Genomic DNA, 27,013 nt, shown 5'->3' on the forward strand with positions numbered 1-27,013 from the left:
ATTTTGTTTTTCTAAGCAATACTTTATATTGTCTATCATTGGTTTTCTTTTTTAGATTATTATTTTTTATGCTCTATCATTATGAAGGAACTTTCTCATAAGACAATCAAGAGGTATTCTTGGATGTACAAAGTCTTATAAAAGTACAAGCATCGACTATTGCTTGTTATCATTTCCATCTGGTCCTTATGAACTCCCTGTGAGAAAGCTCTCATTCCAGTTTTTCAGGTGAGGGAGACGTGCAGGAGGACCAACCATGTGAGCAGAGTGATGGTGGAGGCACAGGGGGGTATTATGGCAACACAGAGGGGATATCTGATCTAGCAGCTGGTCAGGTGATCAAAGAAGATTTTTTAAGAAGAGGTAGAAGTTGGAGGAGTGAGTCTTCCCTGGAAAACAGAGTATGTGTCTGAAGAAAGAATGATAATGGAGAGTGGGTAGTTGGGATGAGAACTGAGGCTAAAGCGAAACGAGGGTTTCCTACTAGACAGCCCTCCAGAAGATGGAATGGACCAGGACGCTTCATCTCCAAGCCCTCCCTTTTGTCTGCCTCTCAGAGTCGGACACAACTGAAGCGACTTAGCAGCAGCAGCTGCCTTTGCTATGATAGACGCTATTGCCTTTGCAAGATGAAGCCTCCCTGCCCTTTTCCTATCTCTGTGTGTGAACCATGGGGCTCTTGGGAGGGCATCTTTTCTGTGAAACTTTGGAAAGAGGAGAGAGGGAGGTTACTGAGACCCGAGAAGCTCTGGATTTGAAGGTTCGTTAATTCCAATCTGACTTAAGTCCTAGAAGGGTCACTCACGATGCTATCTGAAGTTGCTTTTGGTAACTCCTCCATATTGATTGGGAGAAGGCAATGGCAACCCACTCCAGCACTCTTGCCTGGCAAATCCCATGGATGGAGGAGCCTGGTAGGCTGCAGTCCATGGGGTCGCTAAGAGTCGGACAGACTGAGCGACTTCACTTTCACTTTTCACTTTCATGCATTGGAGAAGGAAGTGGCAACCCACTCCAGTGTTCTCGCCTGGAGAATCCCAGGGACGGGTGAGCCTTGTGGGCTACCATCTATGGGGTCGCACAGAGTCGGACACGACTGAAGCAACTTAGCAGCAGTAGCAGCAGCCGTATTGACTGACATATAATTGGAGCACCCCTGCCAATTAGCCACTAGTGAAATATCATTGAAAACCTGCTTCTATTTTTCTTCACCCAGAGCTCCTTTGGGGAGAAACTTTCTCTTCAGGTGAAATTCCACTGAAATCGAGCCAGTCAAACTTCCACACATTATGTAGTGACCTGTAGTGGTTCTGTGTGGGCATCATCTGAAGGTGATCTATCATGTCTGTATAGGATGTTGCTCCAGTGTAGACCATAACTCCTCCCACTACTCCTCTCCTAGACCCATGTTTAGCCATCTGCCAAAGGCTACACATGTCATCAAGTTTTGTCATCTGTCTTTGCTGCTACAGTGCTGCTCTGGAATAAAGTGGAGAGTTATGCAATTGTAAGTGTACTGCAGGCTATAAAGCTTTCGCCTTTGACCTCAGTTTCCATAGTCCTGCAGAGAGCTAATCTTGTCCAATCACTTTATGATTTGGGAAACTGAAGCCCTGAGAGCTGGTTCGATGTGCCTCTTAGTGCCAGAACTGCCTGGGAATAAAGGTCACTTGACTGAATAGAGCTTTTTCCTCCAGTCTGAGTCTTCAGAGCTCTCTGAGTGGCCAAGCTGAGGCACAAATTTCTTTGTTCATATCATAGTTTATTTTTATGCTCAGTTCAGTTCAGTTGCTAAGTCATGTTTAACTCTTTGCGACTCCATGTACTGCAGCATGCGAGGCTTCCCTGTCCATCACCAGCTCCTGGAGCTAGGTCAAACTCATATCCATTGAGTTGGTGATGCCATCCAACCATTCCATCCTCTGTTGTCCCCTTCTCCTCCTGCCTTCAATCTTTCCCAGCGTCAGGGTCTTTTCCAATATGCTACAAGAAGAATATTGTAGAATATATATGTATTGTAGTCACAGCTGGGTATAAGACTCTTAGAGCACCCTTTGCCACAGAAACCTTTTTAGTGCTACTTTGAATTCCCCACTGATGAGATAAAATTGCCTATTATTATATTTGATGAGATGATTGGACGGCATCACTGACTCAATGGATATGAGTTTGAGCTTCAGGAGCTGGTGATGAACAGGGAAGCCTGACGTGCTGCAGTTCATGGGGTCACGGAGTCGGACGTGACTGAGCGACTGAACTGAACTGATAATTATACTTGGTAATTCCTGTTTAACAATAACTTTAGTAATAAGGACTGTTTATTGTGTTTTCTATGTGGTGACTATGTACTTGCAGTGTGTTTACATGATGTACTATGCTAAGGATTTTGTATGTTTAAGCACATTTAATACTCTCAACAACTCGGTAGATATTATCACATCACATTTTACAAAGAGGGAAATTGAGGCTTAGGGAGGTTAAGAAACTCTTCTCAGTTCATGGTAATCAGTTGGGCAGTTCAGATTCAGTTCCGTATCTACCTGATTTTAGCGCCTGCATTCTTAACAATTTTGCCTCAGCAACTTCCTTTTGTAGATATATACTCAGGAAATTTGACTTTATTCAATGTCTTAGAAATTATTTAATAACCAAAATACCTGACACAAGCATATTTTTCTTGGTCCTTGTCCTACTACACTGGGGTCGACATCAAACTTGAAACATGTCTTAAGTCTCGACACTGGACTCAGTAATGAGGAGGTCACAACTGCTTCATTTAAATCATCCATAGGTTTAAGGAGCTAAAGTCTGAGACCCAAGGAGCTCCTAAGGGGACCTTACTCAAAGGTCTGATGACAAAGAAGTGTCCAGGACCATGGTGTATGAGAATGACCTGATGTGGAGTCTTCAAAGTCTGGCTGAATATCTGACATCCCATCCCCTACACTTGGACATTCAATATTTGGCATTTTAAATAAGCAGTAGTAGAAGTTGGAAAATACGGTGCCTGCCCATAGATTCCATGTGCCATGTTCTGTGCTAAGGCAGACTCTCCCTATACTGAACTGTTATAATAATTCCATCAAGAAATTGCCTTTCTTATTTTCATCTTTATGAAGAAACCAAGGCTCAGAGAGGTTAAGTAACTTGTGCAATGTTACCCAGCTTATGTGTGGTAAAAATGAATATGTGAAAATCATGTGAATTTTTTATGTGATCAACTCATTTGTAAAGGCTGCTGTGCTATGCTTAGTCACTCAGTCACGTCTGACTCTTTGCAACCCCATGGACTGTATCCCACTAGTCTCCTCTGTTCACGGGGATTCTCTAGGCAAGAACACTGGAGTGGGTTGCCATGCCCTCCTCCAGGGCATCTTCCCAACTCAGAGATTGAACCCAGATCTCTCACACTGCAGGTGGATTCTTTACTATCTGAGCCACCAGGGAAGCCCAAGAATACTGGAGTGTGTAGCTATACCTTCTTCGGGGGATCTTCCTGACCCAGGAATCAAACCGGGGTCTCCTTCATTGTTGGCAGATTCTTTCCCAGTTGAGCTACCAGGGAAAACTGTAAAGGTTATTATGTCTTATTAAACAGAGACTGTAGGTGGACAAGGATAAAAATGTCTTGGAGGGGAATGTCTGAATTTAGAGGAGTGATTTTTAAAAATTACGTTTTGAAGCAGACATATCCTATAGATCTGTTTCACATTACTTTACATGTGACCTGTCATGAAGACTGCCAGTGGAGGAGGTTATAAGCCCAGATTGTATTAATAACCTTTACTTTGAAGTTTGGCCCAAAAGACCTTTCCCTCATCTGAAGCCGGGCTGGCCTTGTGATGATGTCCTTCAGCAGACAGGATACTGTCTCCAGGGTGATCTCATCGTCTGGAGCTCTTTCATCTGCAGTGAATGAGAATTTATTTGACCCTTTCATGAAATTTAGATGCTGCCATATTTATGTGGCCTTGTTTAAGTGACAGGCACCGAATACAGCTGCTTTTAAGCAAGTTATTTTGTTTAACCAGAAGCCTAGCAGAGTTCCTGATATATAGGTAGCTGTCCAGAAAAGAGAGAAACAATTTTATCCCCACAAGATCTCTGAGAAGTGGTTCCTACATTTATCACAATCTTGCAGATGACTAAACTGGGGCTACAGATTAAGCAAAGCCATATCATTGCATAGATAATGGAGTCTGACTTGAGATGCAGAAAATGCCAAGGACAGTGCCCTTTCCATTACATTTGTAGCCAGTTTTTGGAAACACCTCAAGGGAAAAAACACAGCAAATTTTAAAAGTTTTGGTGATTTCTTCTCCTGACCTCAATACAAATTCCCTCATAAATCAAACACTGGCTGATGAATCAATGAATGAAAGGAAGTGCTCATAGTATCTGAGGCTCATCACATTGCTCTCTTTTGCAGTTTCCAAAGTGACTGGGATCCATTAGAAACTGAAGCGGCGGAGACCTCTGTCAGCTGTGGTCCCCACTTCTTGGAGCAGAAGGCCAGAGAGAGAGAACGCTGTTTGAACACGTCTCATTCACACCAGGTTGTTACTGAGGTCTTTTTCATGTTGCTGCCAGAGCAGCTGCTTGTATTTTTATCGCTGGGCTGATTTTAGAGATCAAATCAGCTTCTGCTTTTTGACTGGGTGGAGTTGTGGGTTCCAGTGCTGGGGTATAACAGATTCAAGTTTTCTCTGCTGGGGTAAGAGTGGCTTAGACAAGCAGGGTCAGGTGGCTCCACAGAGATGGGATCCCTCATTAATCTGTTTGTCAACGAGGAAGATCCCTGTCATCAAAAAAGGGAAAAAAGACTCAATTTCTCCACTTCTCTTCCTTGTTCCAGTTGAACACCAGCCTTTGGATACTTTCAGAGTAGACTGTGTGTCTCCCTTGGATGGCCCAGAAAAAGTAACATCCTGCAAGCAGCTGTCAGAGGTCCTGAGAACACAAAGCCGTCTGGCTCTCCTTCCCCGTGTCGAATGGCATTTGTCTCAGTAGCCCACTGAGGGCTGTCTTCCTCAGGATTCTGAACTTGTAACTAGGAGTTGGGGCTGTGAAGATGCTGAGTTCCATCAAGTGTGTGTTGGTGGGAGACTCTGCTGTGGGGAAAACGTCTCTGCTGGTACGTTTCACCTCGGAAACTTTCCCTGAGGCCTATAAGCCTACAGTATATGAAAATACAGGTGTAGACGTCTTCATGGATGGGATCCAAATCAGCCTGGGCCTCTGGGACACGGCCGGCAATGATGCCTTCAGGAGCATTCGCCCTCTGTCCTACCAGCAGGCAGACGTGGTGCTGATGTGCTATTCCGTGGCCAACCACAACTCCTTCCTGAACCTGAAGAACAAGTGGATCGGTGAAGTCAGGAGCAACCTGCCCTGCACCCCCGTGCTGGTGGTGGCCACCCAGACAGACCAGCGGGAGGTGGGGCCCCATCGGGCCTCCTGCGTCAATGCCATCGAAGGAAAGAGACTGGCCCAGGATGTGAGAGCCAAAGGCTACCTGGAGTGCTCGGCCCTCAGCAACCGGGGCGTCCAGCAGGTATTTGAATGTGCCGTCCGAACTGCTGTCAACCAAGCCAGGAGACGCAACAGAAGGAGGTTCTTCTCTATCAACGAGTGCAAGATCCTCTAAACCCCAGAGACTTCATCCCACTTACTCACCACAAAGACCAGCTGGGACAGAGAGAGCAGGCAAGCCAGCAAAGGACTGATGCTCTTTCCTGGCATGGCCTGACTGGCTTTTACTACAGGGTACAGTTGTTGATGGGACTTGGCCACTGGATATTTTTATAATATGCACTCTACGAATGAACTCTTTGCCCAGTACAATTAGGAGATTCCTTGGGACACTGTAATGACTATTTCATCTTTGATTCAAAAACCAAAGTGGTCTCCACACTTTTGGACAATGAAGTGAGTTTTCCAAAGAATACCATATTTAAAGACACAGTTTATTTAAATAATAACAAATGAACAGCATTTGTATATAATTAGTTTTCACACTTGGAAAGTCTTTTCCTCCCTACTCACAAACTGATGTGTGAGTGAAATGACCTTACAGGGCTCTGACGTATGTTCATAGTATTAGCATTTTCACCTGAAGTAGTAATTTTGTTGAAATCACACTTGCCTGTTAGATTTTATTAGGTAACCAATTTTAAAATCACTGTAAACTGATCCTTGCAATTAATTTTCCACTCATTTGTTATTCAGAGTTGTATATATAAAATACAGTTAAATGACATAAGATTACTATAATGCTGCCTAATGATTTTTAAATGACTGTCATTTTATGTCTCTGTAATTATTGAAGAAAACTATTTCTTATAGTATTGCCTTTCACCCAAAGAATTTCAATTATGCACTAAGTATTCTGTCATTCACTGAAACAGATTGAAGGAAAACTTATCAGATAGAGAATCAGACTGCCGTAAGTGATAGCAGCAGAGCTTGGAACAGATGTGGGGAAGTCTTACTTTCATTTCAGAGACTGCTGCACTTTGCCTGCTTCCTAACTTATTGTAGGTCGTATGAAAGAGCAGGCTCAAAGTTCTCCATAACAGTAATTTAGCAAGATTTGTCGTTTGAGCTCTAAACCGAGCTAGCATGGCAACATAATTAATTAATTTTAGGGTCTAATCAGAATAATTGGGGCAGTGTCTACATGAATTGATATGTGTTTAAAGGGAAAAAGGGAATTTATAGCTTTTACTATTTCTTGAGTATGAAACATCTGAGTAGAAAAAAAAACACAAATTCCAAGGACAGGTAACAGGAAAACTGTGTAGCAATTGTAATAAAAAGTTATCAGGGGAAAGACTGAATCAATGGAACATCCCCCCACCATTCTATCTGATAACCATCTCTTAAAGCTGAAAATAGAGGACTATGTAACTTAAGAAATTGTGAAGCCTGGAACCCGCATGTTGCAGTTACTTACTTAATCAAATAAAACCTAGAACTACTCTGAACCACGATTATTAAAGTCCATCGTTGTATGGTGCAACACACCGTCACACACCAGTGGTAAGGCAGCTGGCATAAATGACTATGATTAGACTTACACTGACCTAACCAAACCAATTTTCTAGTTTCCTTATGTGGTCAATTATTTATAGCACTAATCAGTGTCAAAATCAAAAGTGTGCTCATCTTTACACTGCCTTCTCTCTTTTTCCTCTTCTCTCATCCACCTCCAGTAAGACAACTGGACCCGGGGTCTGAGTCTTTGAGTCTGAGGTTCCCTCAGTTCCCTGGGGCAGACACATCTGCGGGTACCCGACAGTGTCAGCTTTCCAGTCCCATGGCCTGTCCTTGCCTCTGTGTTACCTGTTTCCCGTGACATGAGAGCTACTCTATCCAACTTTCTATGTTGGGCATCCAGGGAGTGGAGGCCTTCAAAGCTGGCCAGGGAGGGGCAGTGATGGGAGCACATTTCCTCCTGATATGCTTGTTGACATCCCCCCTCTTCTCCAACAATCACAAATGGTCTTGAATAACTCATGCAGGTTTGCCTTCAGGGCCAGTCTTTAGGATAGGAGGTATTGCTCAGTCGTGTCCGACTCTCTCCAACCCCATAGACTGTAGTCTGCCAGGCTCCTCTGTCCATGGGATTCTCCAGGCAAGAATACTAGAGTGGGGTACCATTCCCTTCTCCATGGATCTCCCCGCCCAGGGATCCAACCTGGGTCTCCCGAATTGCAGGCAGATTCTTTACCTTCTGAGCCACCAGAGAAGCCTAAGAGCACTGTGCATGCATGCTAAGTCATTTCAGTCGTGTCCAACCCTGTGCAACATTATGAACTGTAGCCGCCGGACTCCTCTGTCCATGGGATTCTCCAGGCAAGAATGCTGGAGTGGGTTACCATTTCCTTCTCTAGGGGATCTTCCCACCCAGGGATCCAAGCTGTGTTTCCCACACTGCAGGCAGATTCTTTATCTTATGAGCCACCAGGGAAGCCCCATTTACTGTGATAGCAGGAATAAATTTCTAATGACAAAATTGGCTATCTTCAAGCTTTTCTTTCTTTCTTGTTGAAGGGAGATTGGTGGGATGGCAGGTGGCGGAGGTAGGGATCTGAAAATGGGAAGGGCAACTGACTCTAAGTGAGGGAAGAGGAGATGATTCCACCGTGGAAGCAGTGGGGGAAGGGAAGTCCAGAGAGACACAGTCTAATGACTTTGCCTTCTCCTGGGCACATAGATGAGTCCCCTGCCAAACTCAAGGACTCCCTCTGGGAACCCTCTCATCTGAGAATAGGAATCTATGTGGAAATCCTCCCCAGTGGTGGGACCTGAAAGAAACTGAGGCCAACTGGTGTCTGTCTCCCCTACCTGATGACAGTGCTTGAAGTCAGAGCCACCTCCTTAGGGTTCCCAGGGCCTAGCTCAGGCAAAGAATTGCAGTTGAACGCAGTCATGTTGAACTGGAGAGAAGGACAAGAATTGGGCACTTGTGTTGAAAGTGGTCATGGGAAGGAACCCCGCCTTGTGGGGGTGGGGGTGGGGGAGGGAAAGAAGTGAAAATAGGTCATTTTGGTAGAATTCATGCAGTGTATTCTGCGAGAATGTTCTATGTGACTGTATATCTTTCTCCTGCCTGGACTCCAGTATGTTTCTTACACTTCAAAACTTGCAGTGCTTTCTTTTTCTTAAATTAATTTTTTAAATTGTTAATTCTTAACCATCCTAAGTAGCAACATTAAATATGCTCTTGTTTACACTGAAGGGTTGGTTTGAGTGGTTGAATAACTCATTTTCTTTTACTTTATACTGACAAAACGGGGTGGTAGAAGCTAGAGCAATGAAATTAGGCTGAGTGACAAGAAAGTAGAAAGCATTCCAACAGTTATAATTTGTTGAGGGCTTTGGAAATGCTAGGTCCTGTGCTAAACACTCGAGTGTTTGTTATCTCACCACGTGGTGTGAGTACCATCTTATGTGGGGAAACTGAGGCCCAGCACACTGACTGATGAGTCCGAGGCCCCAGAGCAGTTGAGTGGCAGCACCAGGAGTCTCGAGTGTGTTTGCTGAACTTCAAAGCTGTGCTCAAAACCGCTGTGTTGAGAGCAGCCTGACTGTATGTCTTTACCACATGTGATCTCATGTAACCTTGTACACCCCAGCCCTACCAGTCAAGTGGCCTGTATTTTAAAACTGATTTTTAATAAAGCGTTCCAAGTCTGATCTTTGCCCTACCTTTTTATTTTTCTTCTTGGCAATGAGAAAGGGGCCCATCTAAGTCATGGAGCACCATCATTTACAAAGGTGTCCATGTCCTGACATAGAACTTAATCTCTAATGGTAGATAGACCACCATAACGTGGGAGTTAAGAGGTAGATGGTTGTGACATATTTTGGAGTCACAAAGTCTGGGTCATGTGTCTTTCAGCCTCAGTTTCTCTAAATTAAAAGAGATACTAATTCCTGGATTTCTCTGAGAATTCATACAGTAGTGACTGTGGAAATGTATTATGTCTGTGAACTATGGTTCATGGCTGTGTTTTCATGGTTTGGGTGGATCTCTATGCAGATACACGGGCTGAAGAATCTAGGTCCGATCAGAATATTCTAGGACTTGTTGATACTGGGCCACATAATGGGAAATTACACAGAAGCGGGTGCTGTTTGTAGCAGGGCTAAATAGGGTAAGATTAGCAAAATGGCACATAATGATAATAGCAACAAACTATATTTGATTCCTACTGGTTCCAAGTTTGTGCTAGGCCAAGCTTGACATACACCATCTAATTAAATCCTCAGAACTACTCATAAGGTAGATATTATTCTCTGTCTTTTGATGAGAAACCGAGGCTCAGACTAACACACAGAGATATTTTCCTTGCATCTTTACTTTTCAAAGTGTGATTTTGGTGTAACTAAACTCCACCAGTTAAACATTATATGGTGCATTGCATTTAATGTTCATTACACTTGCTGCCTTAGCTAAGATGGTGAAAGTGGCTCTTGTTACATGCTGATGGTTAGGGCTCGGCAGTCTTCCTTTGTGAGCATCCTTTTGTCACTTTTCCTAGGAGAAAGCTCAGATTGTTCCTATCACATGCTCATGGTGGTCTCTGCTGGTTGTCCCTACTCCCCCATCTCCATTTTTCACCCTTGACTGCCCTCCCCTGTGGCTGAGAGGCCAATCATTGGACTGCATCACCCAGGGTCTCTTCCTGTCTGGCTTTCACTTGGATGCAGCTGCTAGGAGACTCTGTCTGGAAGTCAGAGGGAAGGATGAAATAGTTGGGTGTTTTTTTCCTATTCGTTTCCTGCCTGGGTGATGCTTGTCCATAGAGTCCCTCCCACCTGCTGAGCAGCTTCTCCATATCTCCACAGGGCCTCTGGACTGAATTTCCTCTCTCTGTCTCTCAATCCTGTAGGAGGTCCCGCTGGTACTAGTCTTGAGATATTGCCTTAATCCAGACCTCTCCCAGTAGTGCTTTCATTCACATCTCTTCATCTGAACCATCTGGAATAAATTTGGTTTCCTATGGGATTTTGGCTGGTATACTCACCAATATTCAAGGTCATCTCTATGTGCTGGCAGTCAGTGAGCACTCAAAACTCTTCCTATGTGTTTTATGCACTCTTGTGTGCCTGATGTATTTCATAATTTAAACAGATTCGTTTTGTTTTTTTTTTTTCAAAGTTCAGGTTGTACAGTCAAATTACCAGAATTTGAATTCTAGCTCTGCCACTCACTAGCCTTGCAGCCTTATGCAAGTTAACTCCCCTTCTGTGCATCAATGTCCTTATCTGTAAAATGGAGAAAATAGTATCAGAAGGCGGCAAGGATTAAAGAGAAGAATGAATACAGGTAAAGGCTGCAGTATGACTGGCACATAATAAGTTTTCAACAAATGGCAGCTGTATCGTTCGGTTGGCATATTGTATATCTCAGAGCTGGGAGGATCCTGCTCTTCAGTAGACGAAGACATTATAATTCTGGGCTGTTAAATGACCTTACCAAAGCTCTATGAGCTTGTGGCAGACAAGGTCCACCTCATTCTCAATACCACCCTTTGGATTCTCTTTCTCTCAGATTCATGAGTAAGAGGTTTTGTTTCACTTGTGCACTTTTCATAAGCTCACTTTTCAATCCAGGTTTCCTGTACTTTGTAATTTGCAGTATTCTTTCTTAGCACAAAACAGATGACTTTCTAGTGCCTTACTGAAGGGATCAACAGAGGCTTCAATCTCTTATTCATTCATTCATCATTTACTAGGCTCCTTATGCTTCCCCGATGGCTCAGACAGTTAAGAATCTGCCTGCGATGCAGGAGACCCGAGTTTGATTCCTGGATCGGGAAGATCCCCTGGAGAAGAGAATGGCTACCCACTCCAGTATTCTTGCTTGGAGAAGTCCATGGATAGAGGAGCCTGGCAGGCTACAGTCCATGGGGTCACAAATAACTGGACATAACCGAGCAACTAAAACTTGATGTTCTTTAAAAGGGGTGAGTCAAAGAAAGTAGAGAACTCCATCACTAAAAGAGATATAGATCTGAGCATTTCTCCATTACTGGATTTATAATGTTATTTCATAATTATGTGTTTATGTTTCCATGCTCCCACTGGACCATGACCTTCTTAGCACCAAGACTGAAAATAGCCAAAGCTACTGCTTCTGTGGATCTAGTTAGGGAGGGATAGCTGCGTATGTGCAGATAATAACTACATAAACAAATCTGATAAATGTGGATGTGTGATCAATGCTATAAAGAAACAAATTAGGAAAAGAGAGAGAGGACATTTGGTAGTTTATTCTCTGAAGTGAGGAGAAGCCTGGCTGATGTAGACAGACTGCATTTTTTAAAAAATAAACCACCCCTCTGAAAAAGAGAGCAAACTTAACTTTGCTGGCCTCAAAAAAGGGACACTCATGTTTTTCACAGTAATCAGTGTTCAACACCCAGTTCCCTCCAGAAGTGACGGACTTAACTGGGGATTCCAGCCCATCTGGCAGTTCCAACCCTGCTGGAGTTAGGGCTGTTCCAAGAGATGAATTAGCGGACTGGCTCAGAAAAGTGACACGGTTTACAGAAGCAGGTTGATGCTGGGGGCTTACATGGGCAAGTGGTTTCCAACGGATTCTGAAAACAAGGAAGGAAATGACTTAGAACTCATAGAAGAGACAGGCCACAAAGGAGGGCCAAGAGCTTGCCTGCTGTACTCTGTGGACCTATTCCAAGAGTTGGTGGGTGTGTGATGGCACAGGCTTGAGAAAGAGCAAGATTACAGCACAGTAGAGCCCATCTACTGATGCAGTTGGAGTACTTGCCCTTTATGGCCGTGTTGTGTAAACAAAGCATAGCAAGATGCCCAATCTGTCTTCTGTCTGTGGAACTTTCATGCAGAGGGAAACAGGCAGGGGTGTAATTTATGAGTGAGTCACTGGAATTAACCGAAGGGCAGTTGTTGGATGGTAAAGCCGTCATTTCAGGGAACTAAAGGCTTACTGAGGATTTTGATTGAAGCCATTTTTTTTTTTTAAGTTTTCAGAAAGTCTTCAATAAATCACTGCATATATGTACTTCTCAAATATATATCTCCCTCCCCTTTTTCTCCTCCTCCTCATTTTTCTCTGCAGCCAGGTACCCCTGTCACCCACCTCTAGCTGCTCCAGCATCTGAAATGGGGCCATGCTAATAGTAGACCCTGACGTCTATTTCCTGAGTGAATCAGTCTCCATGATCACCATCCCACACATTCATTCATGGAGCACTTTAAATGGGTCCAAAGTGCCTTTCCATGTCTTACGGTACTAATTGCCAGTGTTTGCTTAGCATTCTCTAACTTTGTGTACATTTTCTCCCAGGACCTCACAATAATACTGTGTGTTATTATTTGGCCCATTTTACAGGCCAGGAAGCTAAGACTCAGGAAGGTTGTTGCTGTTTTTCAGTTGCTAAGTTGTGTCTGACTCTGCAACCCCATGGATTGCAGCACACCAGGCTCCTCTGTCATCCACTATCTCCTGGAGTTTGCTCAGATTCATGCCCATTGAGTCGGTGATGCCAGCTAACCATCTCATCCTCTGCTGCCCCCTTCTCTTGCCCTCAATATTTCCCAGCATCAGAGTCTTTTCCAATGAGTCAACTCTTCACATCAGGTAGCCAAAGTATTGGAACTTCAGCTTCAGCATCTGTCCTTCCAGTAAATATTCAGGGTTGATTTTCTTCAAGACTGACTGATTTGATCTCCTTGCAATCCAAGGGACTTTCAAGAGTCTTCTCCAGCATCACAGTTCAAAAGCATCAGTTCTTCAGGACTCAGCCTTCTTTATGGTCCAACTCTGTCATCCATACATGATACTAGAAAAACCATAGCTTTGACTATGGTGGTGGTGGTGGTTTTTGATTATAGGGGAAGGTTAAATGACCGCATCTATGTGCATCTAGCTAATGCTTGGCAAAATCAGGATTGTGCTTAGATCTCTTGGTTCCAAACTCCCATTTTTTTCCACTCTATCAGGATTTCATCTGAGGCTCAAGACGACCCTGTGAAGAAGTGAGAGAAATGAGAGCCAGGAAGGTGATGTGATGTGTCTAGGCCATGCACAGTTACTGTCCAGAAGTGAGATCCCTTCTAAGCCCAGCTCGCTGATAGTATCATTTTTATTATTAGAACACATTAAAAAAAATTGAACCCACTTCTATGTGGTTGCCTCTGAGCAACAAATTGAAAAGCCTGAAAGAAGGAAATTATCTGTCCAGGTCCAAACCATATTTGCACTAATTCTCTGTACTTGCATGCAAACTCACACTAACTTTTTTTTCTCTCCTCCTGTTAGCGTATATGCTTCTGTTGAGGGTCTAATATCTAAAGCAATATGGTTGGAACATTTTCTTGTGTTCTCTATTATTTTTGTCTTATTATTTTAATTATTTTATTGTATAGTATCACTTTATATATTATATTATAATTATTATATTATTATTAATGTGCTATTACTAGACTCACATTTTTGGAGTTGGAGGAGATCTCAGGGAAGATTTGGCCCAAGCTTATCACTTTGCAGATGAAGAAACTGACTCTCATAGATGCCCAAGACACAGAGCTGCAGGCAAAGCTGAGACTTAGAGGTCAGGTCTTGGCTCTGAGGAGCTCTTCCATCTTCCCTCAGGCCTCAGACCTCCCAAGCTCTACCTTTGAGATTTGGACTCTGTGATTATTTGTTTCAGGTTTCAGTGATGAAATTTTAAAGGTTTACCCTTTGCTTAAAATGTCAGGGACATTGGCAGGTGATTAAAAAAAAAAAAAAAAGAAGGAAAATGTCAGAGGGAAAGGCCAACACGTGAAACCAGAAACAGTAGAGGAGCAAGAAGGTATAAGACACAGCAGCCAGTCAGCAGCGCTGCCTTGCATGTTATTAACAAGCTCAACAACCAGAGCTATGAGCCCTGAACAACTCAGAGCTGGGCTTTCATGGGTTCAGGGGAAACCAGAGACACACTCTCCCTTCCTCCACCCAAATGCTCAGAAGGGAAATCAGTAAACCAGCCTGGTCAGGACAGGTTAAAAGAGTCATAAAGGAAAGCAATTCTTCACATAGATATGTATTTCTTTTGTTTAATACAAGCTTTACTTAGTTTTGACTGCACTGCGTCTTCGTTGCTGCGCGGGCTTCTCTCTAGCTGTGGCGAGTGGGGGTTACTCTCTAGTTGTGCCGCACCGACTGCTCACTGCGGTGCTTCTCTCGTCGTGGAGCAGGGACTCTCGGGCCAGTGGGCTTCAGTATTTGTGGCATGTGGGCTCAGTAGTTTCAGCTCCTGGATTCTAGAGCACAGGCTCAATAGTTGTGCACATGGACTTTGCTCTTCTGCGGCATGTGGGATCTTCCTGGATTAGGGATGGAATCTGTGTCTCCTGCATTGGCAGGCAGATTCTTTACCACTGAGCCACCAGGGAAGCCAAGATATGTATTTCTATGCCTGTCTTCCCAGATTATACACGTATTGCATCCTTGTTGTTTAAAAAAGTTAGAAACCAATACAATATTGTAAAGTAATTAACCTCCAATTAAAATAAATACATTTATATTTAAAAAATTAAAAAATTAGAAAAAAGCAAAAGACAATAATTAAAATCACTGTTTTAATTATTATTGATAACACTGATTATCACTGTTAAACCATTTTTTTTGGTATTTACCCCTCCGGAATTTTTCTTATATATGTGTGTGTGTATCTTTGCAAAAATGGGATCATAAGGTACAATCTGATTTTCAATCTACCTTTTAAATATTACTATATTGGGAACAGCTTTCAATGCCAGCACATTAATGAATATATGTACTCCTATGCTGTTGTATGTAAAGCAGAATGGTAACTATTTTAGATTTTTCCCAGGAACCTGAAACCATATATTGGTTAATTGCATCTCTGGGCATCTATTGAACTTTGGGAAGTGTGTATGTGTATGTGTGTGTATGTGTGTCCTTGCTTAAAGCTGTAGTAAAAACCACAGATATATCTGGCACTATGTGCTTTATGTATGTTAATTAATTTTCTTGTAAGCACCCAAGATGAAGTTAATATCATGATCCCCATTTTACAGATGAGGAGACTTACCCAAGGACAGACACCTAGCCTGTGTAAGAGTCAAGATTCAGTCCAGGCTACGTGGGGCAAGCTTATGTTCCTGACACTGCACTTCCAAGAATGGTTCCACCTGTTCGGTTTCACCCTCTAGCTCCTGTTACGTAACTGGGGAGGGGGTGCTGTAGGAACTCCAGTCCTAGAAAGAAAAGTCTTAGTATGACAGGTATGAAGTCCAGAGAGTTCTTGCTTTCCTATCAGGCTACCTGTAAGTTCATCACAGAGTTTGACGACCATCCATCCAGCTCTTTTTTCTCTGGTCTTCTCTGACCATCTTTCCCCTCCCTGTCATCCCATCTTTTTCTACTTTCTCTGCCCTTCCTGCAGGCTTGGGCTCCATGTAGAAGGTCTCCAGTGGAGGCTTAAGCCCTTCATAGTGAAACAGCTATGAAACAGACACACCTTTCCTTGGTTACTATTGACACCTGTCAGAAGTATTTGATGTTAGGCTCTTGCAGTCACTTTCTTCCATTTTACCAGACTTCCTCCCAGGAAGGGCTGGGAGGGGATCTTGAGGAGGAAGGAAAGAGAGGGAGGGGGGAAGAAAACCCCCATCCTGCCACAACACAGAGCTTCGGATTTTGCTCTGCTTTGATGCTAACGTCTCTGATTCTCCCTGGTTCATTCTGAAGTTTGGGGGTGGGGTAGGGAGGACAGCTTGAGAGCCACTGAGCCTCTGAGCTTTGAGAAGCTGTTTGATGAGGACTCTAGAGTGGACACCTCTATTTCCCTCCCCTCCAAAGAATAACAGCCACCTTGGGTAAGTCTGCTGTTAAAGCTGACTGGCTGGAGGTTTGTATAGGACAGACTCAGGGTCTCAACTCTTCCAGGTTTTCAGAATGGAACTTGTCATGTAAGAAAATCATCTGGCCTTTCCAGTGGGTCTGTGATCTTCTGATTAGACCACCTTGGTAAAAGACCTTTTCTTTTTCTTTATTTCCAATCATTGCCGACCAATACTGCTTAAAAGTTCAATGAATTTGTGGAAGAAGAAGAAAAGACAAAGATTTAATAGGAAAAAATGAAGTAAAAAAAGACAAAATGCAAGTCCTATTTTTATTTGTAGATTCGATAGACATTATTGAATTGCTAAAAAACTTTCTAAATACATACTCTTGATTTCTCTGCTCATCTTACTGTGGTCCAGTAAGAGTTTGCAGACCTACCCTGCTTGGTCTTTGGATCACAGCTTTGAGTAACTTTGATCCAGTTCGCTTGTCCCTTCTCTGTTTGGAAAAGTTCATTCATTTGCTTCATTCATTTGCTTGATAAATAAACATTTATCAAGCACCTGTTACAGGCCGGGCATACAGGTTGATCCTGACTTTCTCAGGTTTACTGTAACACCATGATCATATGTTATTTTTACATAATTAAATTTCAATAGTCCTGGAGTACATAAAGATAACATGATGTCCTTCATAATATCACTGGAAAGAAAAATTGTCTTAGACCTGGTCTGGGACAGATTCTTTCTGTGTGTGATGTCGTTCAAAACCTCTTACTTGGGAGAAAATCAATGCTCCTGATAAAACACCTACACAACTTTCTGATAGACTGTAATGGGATTGAGACTTGTTCTGGGAAACCAGTCACCCTCGCACTTCCTTCCCCCATCGCCTGTTGACCATTAGACAACTGTGTGGTTGACATTTAGCCATACATTCTTTTCTTCCCTTTTCTAGTCTGATTATCTGGCCATTCCTATCAAGTGTGACTCTTTGAAATGGACTCCTAGAGACTTCTTCCCTTGAAGAAAGCCGACAGCAGTTTGCCACATGATTGTATCTAAGGAAGGAGGAGACAGTTTCGATGGGTTGGTGGAGTTGGCAGGAACCTGTGACCTTGAGCAAGCTTTGTAATATTTCTGAGTTTCATTTCATCTATGAAATGGAGAGCATAACACCTCAGGTTGTGGGAATTAGGTGAGGCATTGGATGGAAAGTGTTTGGTAAGGAACATGTGCCCCGTAAGGGTTCATCATTGTTATCACATTATTGACCAGAGACGTATTAATATGTATCAATATGTCTTTTGTTACCCAAACATTATTAACTGGAGATGTTTCAATATTCACTTACATAACAAATTGCCAGCCACAGGCATAAGTTTCTGCAAAAATTCCCCTGGTCAGTATTGAGTTAAGATGATGACTGTGGACTCTGGGTCTCCTTGAAGTCAAAAGGCCTGTGCTACCAAGTTGCTCCTCTGCTCCAAGTCAAGCTCTGGGTCTTGGCTTGCTCTGGTGGGAATGAGACTAGAGGCACAAACTCTACCAGGGGGCTCAGGAAAGGAACTACCCATGGCAGCAAAAGCCCAGTCCCTCAGGGGCAGGAGGGAACAGCCTGCAGTGGGGAAAGTCAGCCAGGCTTGCTGACTGACGGGGTAACTCAATTTCCCACACCTTGAAATCTCCCCCTAAGGTCAAGGGGAGGGCATTAAGCTCGAATCAAATCCGCTTGGGGCCAATTCTGGCTGAAAGACTTACAGCAGGTGTGTGATCTGGAAGCCAGCCAAGCCGACTCACCCCACAGCTGTGGGAGAAGGCAGCGGTCTCCTGTGGTTTCAATTCTGCGGCTGTTACTCAGGCACCGTTTATGGGCTGTCCTTTTTCACAGCTTTTCTCTTCGCTCCTCGAGGTTTGGGTTGAGGGGAGGAGGGAGGTCTGTTTTGTTCTTTGTGCTCTTGGTAGAAGAAGCACGCTTGTCATGTAGTGAATAACGTTTCTCCTTCAGCCTCGATTTATTTTTTCTGAGAGAGTAGAGTCTGTGTGTAAGAGGCCCTGGAAAAGGCATGAGGGTGAGATGAAAGGGTGGAGTCAAGGGAATGGGAGGAGGGGAGATAGGAGTCTGGCCAACGTTCCCAGACCGCATAATACTGTGGAGACTTGTACACTGACCGGTCTCTGCCGTAGTCCCCTCTCCCCATAGAAGAGGAGGAGGCAGCAGAAGAGACAGCGCGTTATGCAGGTGGTACAGCGAAACCAGCCGGCAGAGCACCTGTGTGAGCACTAGAAAATGGCGCCTGCTCTGGGTGCACATGGCCCCTGAGCTCGGCGAACTCAGTCCGTGTGGGCCTTCAGTCTCCATTGTCCCCTCTCCCTAGAGTTTTGTTCAGTGAACAGCCTACGCGACTGTGACCAGCAGCTCTGACTGGGGGGACGATGGTTCCCAAATGCTGCGAAAGATGAGGCTTACAAGAAACTGACTTAAGATGTAAAACCTGCCCTGGGTTACGGCTGCCATGTCTGGCGAGTGTAAAGACACAGTGCGTTTCCAGAAAGAAAGCCTTACTTCTAGGCAGTCCCTCTGCTCATCGTGTAGTCTGTACTTCCTCCATGAGGCATCGGGCAAACCCTGTATAGCTGAGTTCTCCCCCTCCTCTTTCACCAAACTTGGGCTCCTTCTCTGTTTCCCCCTTGTTTTGCTTCTTTTGGCTCCCCAGGAAGAGGCTTCCTGGACTTCAAAGTGAACTTTCTACCCTCAACATTTATGCTACTAATACTGCCTCTTACAGGAAAACTCTGGTGCCTTATTCTGCTGAAAGAATCTTTTTTTTCCCTTCTTATCGAACAGCACCTCTTTCAGAAAGGAGAAGAAGAAAAAGATAAGAGGGTAAAGGAACATGAGATTGGAGAAAATCCTGTCTAGTCACACATAACTTTTTGCTTAAATTCATTCCCCGCCTCCCCCACCGTGGAGAGAGCGTCGAAAGCTTTCATCAGATTCTCAAAGGAGTCTAATGAGCCTAAAATTTCAAGAGCTGCTGCTATCAAATGATTCACATGAAAAGGATGTAGAAAGTTCAGGGAGGGTATATTAAATTTATTTTATCGCACTGTCTGATTTTCAGGAGATGATCTAATTTCTTTTAGACCTTGAGCGTGAACACTGCCACTGAATGTCTTACCTGGCTTGAATGGCCCCCAGAATCACATTATTCTAATTGCCAACTAGTAGGCAATATCACTCTTCATCCCCTCATCCTCCACATGTCACCAGAGTTACAATCCTAAAGTATATCTTTCATTATATCTCCACCAAACTCCAAGCAGCTCATTGGTGTCAAACTCCTCCGTTGTCTGGCCCACCCAGCCTCCCTGGTCTTATCTTGCTCTCTTCTCTAGCTAGTCCTGCAATTCAGCTGGATTGGCCAATGTACTGCCCGCTGCATGAACATCATGACCATCACCCTCTGGGTTTTTATCTTAACTTAGGTCCTTGTTACCCCTTTCCCCTCAGCTTTCCAGAACCTTCCCATCATTTAAGGCCAGCCCTCTGATGTGGTGTGCCCTGCTTCTGCATTCCCACGGCACCCCATTTCCCCCATCACAGACCCCGTGACTGTGTACAGGAACTCTTGCCTTCCCTCTTCACCTCTCCCATTGGTCAGTGAGTTTCTTCAGGACATGGTTTGTCTGGCCAGCGATCTCAATATTGCCTGGAAGTTAGTATGTGCTTGGTAAACATCTGTTGGATAACAAGCCTTCTCTGACAATTGTAGTGCACGCCTCCACTGAGGCTGTATTTTCTCAAACTTTCAATATATTTATTGTTTTTACCAATGACTGATAATCAGAATTACTGGGAGAGTTCTTGTAAAATACAAATTCTCAGAGCTCTATTCTAGCCCTACAGAATTAGAATCTAGATGGGTGGGGCCCAGATTCTGTATTTTTACCAAGTTCTCTAGATGATTCTGATAACCTAGTTTGCTTTAAATCTGCAATTCTCAAACTCTCTTTTTTTGTCTTGGGATCACTTTACACTCTTAAAAATCACTGAAAAATCTAAAGAGTTTTTGTTGATGTGAGTTGTAGTTATTACTGTTAACCAAACTAAAATTACAATGGATAAATGACAAAATATTTATATATTCACTTAAAGTAACGATAAATCCGTTCACCATTAACGTAAATGAAACATTCTTGACTCAAAAATATTTTCCTAAACACAAATTTTAATGAGAAGTGTACCATTGTTTTGCATTTTTGCAGTTTGCTTTAGTGTCTAACTTCATAAAGTTAGCTTTATGATAGCTGCGTCTCAGTCTGCTTCTGCATTCAATATGGCACAACTTGTAATGTGTTGTTTCGGATGCAGTATATGAAGAAAATTCAGCTTCATGTGAACAAAGAGAAGCACTTTAATAGGCTTTTTAGATCATTGTGGATGTTTTTTCTTTGAAAGTACTCCAAAAATTGATGTCATAGTTTCTTAAAAGTGAGTTGCAATGTAAAATCTGAGCCACATCGATGAACTCTGAATACTTGCAGAGAATGAGAGAAATAGGTCTGTCAGTCCTTACTATTATTAGAAAATAGTTTTGACTTTTTTTTGAGGTTTCTACAGTGATTATTGTTCGTTACTTTTACAACTTTTTCATGAAATAATTCTCATTGTTTAATTCACCCAGCAAACATTGTTGAGTGCCGTGCGCCAGGTGGTATTCTCGGCACTGAGGCTCTAAATGTAACCTATCCCACAGTGAAATTAATTGACCACAGAGGTCCCAATTTCAGAACTGCCTCCTTGAGAACCCAATTTCAGGGTTGCTGCTAGGCCATCTGACACCTTTGTGTATATTAGAGGTCTCACAGGCACACACTTCTGCAAGCAGAGCCCCCTCCTTCAGGTGGACATAACCTCACACTGGACACAGGGCTTGGCGAAAGGACTGTGGGTATAACTGCAGCTACCACTCACTTATTGGCTCAGTACTTTTGTGCAGTGAACAACTTAGGCAACTGCTCGAGGTAGTCTTACATGTTCTTGTTCCCTAAGCCGGTTAGCCTCAGAGCCAAAAGTTGAACCTAGGTGGTGAGGCTTCAGAAGGTTCCAGGAAGTCTGTGATCTTAACTACTGGACTATGTAACCCCTGATGCATAGCGGACTCTCACCAAATGGCAGGTGTGTGAGTAGTAGTTTTAATATTACATCCTCTTAGACTTTAACAGATTTCTGTTGAGAGATTTATGTGACTTGAAAGATGTGGTACTTCCTAAAGGCTAATAAAAAGAACTGAACTTATTTCACAGAGGGGTATGTCCACACCACTTCAGCACAAACAAATGTTCAACAACTACAAAAAATATGGGTCCGCTTTGATGTTAACTACTAAAACTTTGTCACTGGGGCATTGATAACCTCTCAGCCAAGTGACAATATTACCTGGTCACTTACCCTTTCTTCAGCTGTGTCAGATGCTGCTGCTAAGTTGCTTCAGTCGTGTCCAACTCTATGCGACCCCATAGACCGCAGCCCACCAAGCTCCCCCGTCCCTGGGATTCTCCAGGCAAGAACACTGGAGTGGGTTGCCATTTCTACTGGGTTTCAACTGGAAGAGAACTGAGAACTGGCTGTTGGATTTATTAACGTAATAGTAACCTTATCAACAGCCATTTCATCTGAAAGGCATTGGCAAAAGCTTGATTAGAATGTGTTCAATTGGGTCGAACTGAATTTTTCGATTGGATCTCACTGAAATGTCAAAGAATGGGCCTTCATCAGCTGTATTTCTACAGATCTCTGTATTTTGTATAGTTATATTTCATTCCTTTGCTACTGCATGAACCCTTGCAAAGTTTGGAGATGCAGGTCTGCAGACATCTCAGCTGCAGTTGTTGGTGGCCAGAGGGTGGGGGAGACCCACTGTCTGCAGCAGAGTGATGAGACTACCTGGAATGTGGCGAGCTGAGAATAGCTGAGGTCTGGGGGAGCCTCTCGCCACCGAATCAAAGCTCTCACCTGCAGCCCTTCCTGCACCTGCGTGGGGAGCACTGTGAAGGCAGGCAGCCCAGCAAGTGCAAACAGCTCGACAGATGACCTGACCGAGGGACTGAGGATGCGGTTGGTGGGGGACGGGGGAGGTGGGGGGAGACAGAGACGGAGAGAGGGCAGGTGACTTTTTCAGTGCTTCCAAGAATCATCTGAACAGAGATTAAAGCTCTGTGGAAGGGGCCAGGAGAGAATTACCCGAGGCCTCGTAAAATTAAGCCTGGACTAAAGCGCTGTGTGGTCATGACCGTCTGTTGTGCCAGCTGCAGTGTCTTCAGTTATGAAAGGAGGTGACTCGTTCCTGTAACCCTGAAAGTCCCTTCTGGTGCTCTGAGCTGATATAGCATGACTGTAAATTTTATGAGTTAAGACCAATGTTTTAAAAAATCAAAACTTTTTTTGGTCTTTCTTCCCAACAAGTAGGAAAGAGTGTTTCAGAAATGAAGTTTGTTTTGGAACCTATACTACCTACCAAAAATAATAACATAAAATGTCCTTTCACTAATCTTCTAATATATCTCTTCTAGCCTTTTTGGATTTTTAACATGCTTCCCTAAGATGTTTCATAAATTTACATCAAGAGCGTATGGTAGGAAGGTCAAAGGCCAGGTTTTAGCATCATCTGATGGATCTGAGTTTAAGTTCTTTCATGGCCATTTGTTAGCTGTGTGAACAAAGGCAAATTATGTAGCTTCTCCAAATTCCTGTTTTCTCAAATATAAAATTGGGGATAATACCAATACCATTCTCATGGGTTTTTGCAAGGATGAAGTGAGATAAATGAAGATTAAAAGCTTAACATAGGGTCTGGCACATAGCAGGCTCTCATTAGCCGCTCTTACCAGCATCATCATCACCACCATCACCTATGAAGCAAGAAAGGGCAGAAAGAATCATCCATTTTACACCATGGAAAACCAGAGTCCATACTCAAACTACAAGATTCAGGAAGAAAACTGAGTTCCACCAGCTCATCAATTACGTTGTCTTTAGTCAGTAGCTCCCTTCCTCCGTTGTGAAAGTGAAAGTGAGGGTCGCTCAGTAGTGTCCAACTCTTTGCGACCCCATGGACTATGCAGTCCATGAAATTCTCCAGGCCAGAATATTGGAGTGGGTAGCCTTTCCCTTCTCCAGGGGATCTTCCCAACCCAGGGATCGAATCCAGGTCTCTGCATTGCAGATGCATCTAAACCCTCCTTTAGAGGAATGTCTGATAGATGGAGTGGCTTCTACTCCTCACTGGTGCCCAGGAGGAGGGAGATCTTCCTTTCCACATGCAACCAGATGAGGGCTTGCTGAAAGCTGACTGTGACCGTGACACCCTAGGTGTGAATGTTCCATCAGACAACTTGGAACCCGGAGAACAGGGATCATGCTGTGTTCAGGCCACCGGGCAATACTGTTGCCCGGTGAGCTGAACACAGCATATTGTCACTGGTGAGGATGAACCTTTTATTTCCCTGTTATAGTCTGTAATATAGTGTTGGAATTTTGCTTTGTTCTGTTTGGTTTTTAACAACAAGAAGGAATGAATGTGGTTTGGGAGTAGGAATGAAAGAATGAGTCCTAGTGTAAATGTTCAGATTGCAGGTTTTGAAAGAATAAAAATTTTGCATCTATAATAGCTTTTTCTTATGTCTCCCAATAAAACATATCAATATTCAACTACATTTATTGATAAATACCAATAAAATAACATATTGTGATTATTCACTTTGAGTAATAGCCTAAAATACTTACACTTTTTATGATGGGATAGCATAATGATCTCCAGTGTTCTTGCCTGGAGAATCCCAGGGATGGCAGAGCCTTGTGGGCTGCCATCTATGGGGTCGCACAGAGTCGGATATGACTGAAGCGACTTAGCAGCAACAGCAGCAGCATAATGATCTGTATTTTCCAAACTTTAGAATTAGAGTATACTTGATAATTTTATTAAAATTTTAACTGAAAGGACTATTTGTATTATTCAATATCCTCTTCCAAGTGTTTTCAATGTGTACTGTATTTTTGTAGAATTGCAATTAATGTGTATTTATTATTTTGTGCATGCATATTTTTCATTTAACACTATTTTCTGAACAAATTTTCATGTTTTCCCAGTGATATTTATTTTAAGGTTAAATATTCCATTGCATGTGTAGATGCTGTAAATATCTAAAGTGTTTTTGCCTATGCTGTTTTTCTGAAGTATCTTCAGAAGGTGTTTTTACCTTGATCAGAAAGTATAAATATTTTATAATTCTTATCAAAGTTGTTTAGTACTCAACAAATTCACATTATTTTGGTCCCTATCAGTTCTTAGGATATTTCCAAATAAATAATCTGCTTTAAAATTAGCTTTAATTGATAATAATTTACCAGAACCAAGTAAAGTTTAGAAATAATTCTTTCAGGAGAAAAGGACTAAAGTAATTTCACTGAACATCTATTAGAGACAGTTTGCATCTATCTAGGCACTATTCATGGATTTAGTTAATAAGTGGGAAATTTGGGATTTAAACTTTGTCAATCTAGCTCCAGAATTTATGTACCAAATCATTGTCTGTTCTGCTAAACTTAATTCTTAAAGAATCTACCAAGGCATGTGTGTGTGCTAAGTCACTTCAGTCATGTCTGACCCTTTGAGACCTCATGGACTGTAACCTACCAGGCTCCTCTGGCCATGGGATTCTCCAGGCAAGAACACTGGAGTGGGTTGCCATGCCCTTCTACAGGAGATCTTCCTGACCCAGGGATCAAACCCATCTCTCTTAAGTCTCTTGCTTTGGTGAGCAGGTTCTTTATCACTAGCGTCACCTGGGAAGCCCAAGGCATGTGTTTTTAATCTCATTTTACAGACAAAACTGAAGCCTATAGGGTTTAAATCAAGAGCTCAAACTAAGGTACTCGTAGGGAGTGGGTGTAAGATGACGCTTTTCCCTCCACTAGTTTTGCTTAGAATATAAAGCTCTCTCAATCTGATTTGATAGTCATGTTTATAAGAACTCTTGGTTTGCTATTAACTGAATGATGAGAAAAACAACCACTTAAGAATGATAATGAGATGTTACTAGTGAGAGTTCAGTTCAGTTCTGTTCAGTTGCTCAGTCGTGTCCGATTCCTTGCGACCCCATGAATCGCAGCACACCAGGCCTCCCTGTCCATCACCAACTCCCGGAGTTCACTCAGACTCATGTCCATCAAGTCAGTGATGCCATCCAGCCATCTCATCCTCTGTCGTCCCCTTCTCCTCCTGCCCCCAATCCCTCCCAGCATCAGAGTCTTTTCCAATGAGTCAACTCATTTGGCATGAGGTGGCCAAAGTACTGGAGTTTCAGCTTCAGCATCATTCCTTCCAAAGAAATCCCAGGGCTGATCTCCTTCAGAATGGACGGGTTGGATCTCCTTGCAGAGTTAAGACCTCTCAATTAGTCAACACAAACAACTTAAAGTTTAAGATGACCATTCTTGTTAAACATCATAGGTAAAGACAATGTGATCAGGGGAATGTTTAAGAGATGACTTTGTCAGGCCTTCTTGTGACTCAAACAGTTAAGTCACTTAAGCTCTCAACCTCTGTTTCTTCATCTTTAAAATGGGAACAATAACATCTACTTCATAGTGTGGTATAGAGATTAAATGATGTCACGCACTACAGCACATGTAACTGTTCAATCAGTGTTACCAACAATGCTGTTGTTGTTCAGTCACTCAGTTGTGTCCAACTCTTTGAGACCCCATGGACTGCCATGCTGCCCTGTCTTCCACCATCTCCCGGAGCTTGCTCAAACTCATGTCCATCTCATCCTCTGTCATCCCCTTCTCCTTCTACTTTTTATCCTTCCCAGCATCAGGGTCTTTTTCAGTGAGTTGGCTCTTCAAATCAGGTGGCCAAAGTATTGGAGCTTCAGCGTCAGCATCAGTCCATCCAATGAACATTCAGAACTGATTTCCTTTAGGATGGACTGGTTTGAAATCCTTGCTATCCAAGGGGCTTTCAAGAGCCTTCTCCAACACCACAGTTCCAAAGCATCAATTCTTTGGTCTCAGCCTTCTTTATGGTCCAACTCTCACATCCATACATGACTACTGGAAAAACCAAAGCTTTGACTGTATAGACCTTTGTCAGCAAAGTGTCTCTGCTTTTTAGGTTTGTCATAGCTTTTCTTCCAAGGAGCAAATATCTTTTAATTTCATGGCTGCAGTCACCATCTGCAGTGATTTTGGAACCCAAGAAAATAGACTTTCACTGTTCCCATTGTTTCCCCATCTATATCCCATGAAGTGGTGGGACCAGATGCCGTGATCTTAGTTTTTGAATGTTGAGTTTTAAGCTTTTTAACTCTCCTCTTTCTCCTTCATCAATAGGTTCTTTAGTTCCTCTTTACTTTCTGCCATAAGGGTGGTATCATCTGCATATGTGAGGTTATTGATGTTTCTCCTGGCAATCTTGATTCTAGCTTGTGCTTCATCCAGCCCAGCATTTCACATGAAGTACTCTGCATATAAGTTAAATAAATAGGGTGACAATATACAGTTACCAACAACAAAATTTAGTAATCATACCGTTATTATGCCATGACTCTCGTTGTTCTGTACTTTGAGAAAACAGACCTATAAAAGAGCATATGACTC

The 27,013-nt window shown here is 43.0% G+C and overlaps 1 protein-coding gene across 9 annotated transcripts in view; it reads left to right on the plus strand.

The window, feature by feature from the left end:
* Nucleotides 1-9,201, plus strand: part of RHOH (ras homolog family member H) — a 51,553-nt gene extending 42,352 nt beyond the window's left edge. For 6 of the 9 annotated variants that reach the window (XM_012179331.4, XM_060416635.1, XM_012179330.4 and 3 more), the window contains 2 exons: nt 4,430-4,556; nt 4,856-9,201. In XM_012179331.4, the coding sequence (XP_012034721.1) occupies nt 5,072-5,647 (576 nt within the window). In that variant the 5' untranslated portion in view covers nt 4,430-4,556; nt 4,856-5,071 and the 3' untranslated portion in view covers nt 5,648-9,201. 9 annotated transcript variants of the gene reach the window in all.
* Nucleotides 9,202-27,013: the final 17,812 nt, after the last annotated feature.

The sequence above is a fragment of the Ovis aries genome, chromosome 6 (assembly GCF_016772045.2).
Source record: "Ovis aries strain OAR_USU_Benz2616 breed Rambouillet chromosome 6, ARS-UI_Ramb_v3.0, whole genome shotgun sequence".
Taxonomy (NCBI): domain Eukaryota; kingdom Metazoa; phylum Chordata; class Mammalia; order Artiodactyla; family Bovidae; genus Ovis; species Ovis aries.